A 1935-nucleotide genomic window follows, 5' to 3' on the forward strand; every position below is an offset into this window, starting at 1 on the left:
CCATGTTGGCCAGGCTGGTCTCGAACTCCTGACCTCAGGTGATCCACCTGCCTCGGCCTCCCAAAGTGCTGGGATTACAGGCGTGAGCCACCATGCTTGGCCTTGTCCGTGCCTTTTTTTTTTTTTTTTTTTTTTTAGGTGGAGTCTTGCTCTGTAGGCCAGGCTGGAGTGCAGTGGCATGATCTTGGCTCACTGCAACCTCCGCCTAAAACCTGGGAGCTCTACAGGGGCAGGTTCACCACCGGCAGAGGACATCTGAGCCCACTGACAAAGGCCCTCCCCTCAGCGTGCCCCTCCCCTACCTCACTCAGCTGTTCTTTCCATTTGGAATGCTGAGGACACAGCGCCATTGTAGGCTCAGGCCCTGCTGGTGGAGGTTGTCCAGTCTAGCCCGGAAGTTAAGACATGGAACAGTAAACAAGGCAGGGCATTGCATGATGGAGGGGGTCATGCTGAGAGACACAGAGGGAGCACTGGGTCAGGAGTCAGGAGACCGGCCTTTGTGCATTCAGTCCGCAGCAAAGTGAGTAACTACTAAAGCTCAGTTCGTGGGCAATGGACCCATGTCAGACAAGCTTGTGCCCCTCAAAGAGCTCACCCACCCGCAGTAGGGGGACGAATTACATCACCGACTGCCAGGTGGCTTCCTGAGTGCTGGTCACGCGCTCTGAGTTCTCAGGGACACCAGCCTGGACAATGCTATGACAAATGTCACTGTCCTGCCAGGGAAGGCTCTGCCCATCCTGTGAGTGAGCTGGGTGGACCACCCTGCGTCCCCTCCCTGGGTCTTCTTTACTCTCTCTGTAAGCAAACGTTCAGGATCTTGATGGCCAAATGCTTCGAGGACACAGTGATGCTCGGCAGAAGGGGCTAGTGATGACCCTCCAGGACTGGAGGAGCCAGGGAGGACTTTATTCAGCACAGGGGAGCCAGAGAGGACCTCATTCAGCACAGGGGAGCCAGGGCGGACTTCATTCAGCACAGGGGAGCCAGGGAGGACTTCATTCAGCACAGGGGAGCCAGGGAGGACTTCATTCAGCACAGGGGAGCCAGGGAGGACTTCATTCAGCACAGGCTCCTTGAGCAACTTCCAGAAAGGTGGTGTCTGAGGAGCCCGGGAAGAGTGGGGACAGCTCTCCAGGAGGGGCCACAGCCCTTGCCGAGGCTTGATCTGAGGGCCTTTCTAGGGCCTGCAGACTCCCCAAGCAGGCTCCTGTCCATGCCCGCTAATCCGAGTTGATGGTTCATGGAGCCTTCCCCCGCCCCGTGTCACTCCTTCCACAGCCCACCAAGTTCATGGTGGGGACTGAGCAGGGCATCATCATCTCCTGCAACCGCAAGGCCAAGACGTCAGCTGAGAAGATTGTGTGCACCTTCCCGGGCCATCATGGCCCCGTCTACGCCCTCCAGAGAAACCCCTTCTACCCGAAGAACTTCCTGACGGTTGGTGACTGGACAGCCCGCATCTGGTCTGAAGACAGCCGGGAATCGTCCATCATGTGGACCAAGTAAGAGGCAATGCTGGGGACGGGAGGGGATGCAGGGGACAGGAGGGGTTGGAGGGGGCCCAGCTGGGCCCGGGAGAGTCCTGAGCCTCCATATGTAAAATGGAGAAAAAAGCCTTCCATAAACACCCGAACTCATGTTAGCAAGTGACTTGCTCCGGCCATTCCACAAAGCGACAGGCTTCAAACCACCCAGCTGGTAAAAATAATGGCCATGGCTTAATTTTCTTTCCTTTTTTTTTTTTTTTAGACACAGTCTTGCTTAATTCCCCAGACTGAATGCAGTGGCATGATCTCGGCTCACTGCAACCTCCACCTCCCAGGTTTAAGTGACTCTCTTGCCTCAGCCTCCCGAGTAGCTGAGACTACAAGCACCTGCCACCATGCCCAGCTAATTTTTGTATTTTTAGTCGAGATGGGGTTTCGCCAC

General features: G+C 56.0%; 1 protein-coding gene across 1 annotated transcript in view; it reads left to right on the forward strand.

Moving 5' to 3' along the window:
- Positions 1-1935, forward strand: part of DNAI2 (dynein, axonemal, intermediate chain 2) — a 49404-nt gene that overhangs the window by 37303 nt on the left and 10166 nt on the right. The window contains exon 11 of the mRNA XM_011937212.1: positions 1285-1508. Coding sequence (XP_011792602.1) covers positions 1285-1508 — 224 coding nt within the window. The remainder of the gene's footprint in view (positions 1-1284; positions 1509-1935) is intronic.

This window comes from Colobus angolensis, unplaced genomic scaffold, assembly GCF_000951035.1.
Source record: "Colobus angolensis palliatus isolate OR3802 unplaced genomic scaffold, Cang.pa_1.0 Scaffold1, whole genome shotgun sequence".
In the NCBI taxonomy this organism is placed as follows: domain Eukaryota; kingdom Metazoa; phylum Chordata; class Mammalia; order Primates; family Cercopithecidae; genus Colobus; species Colobus angolensis.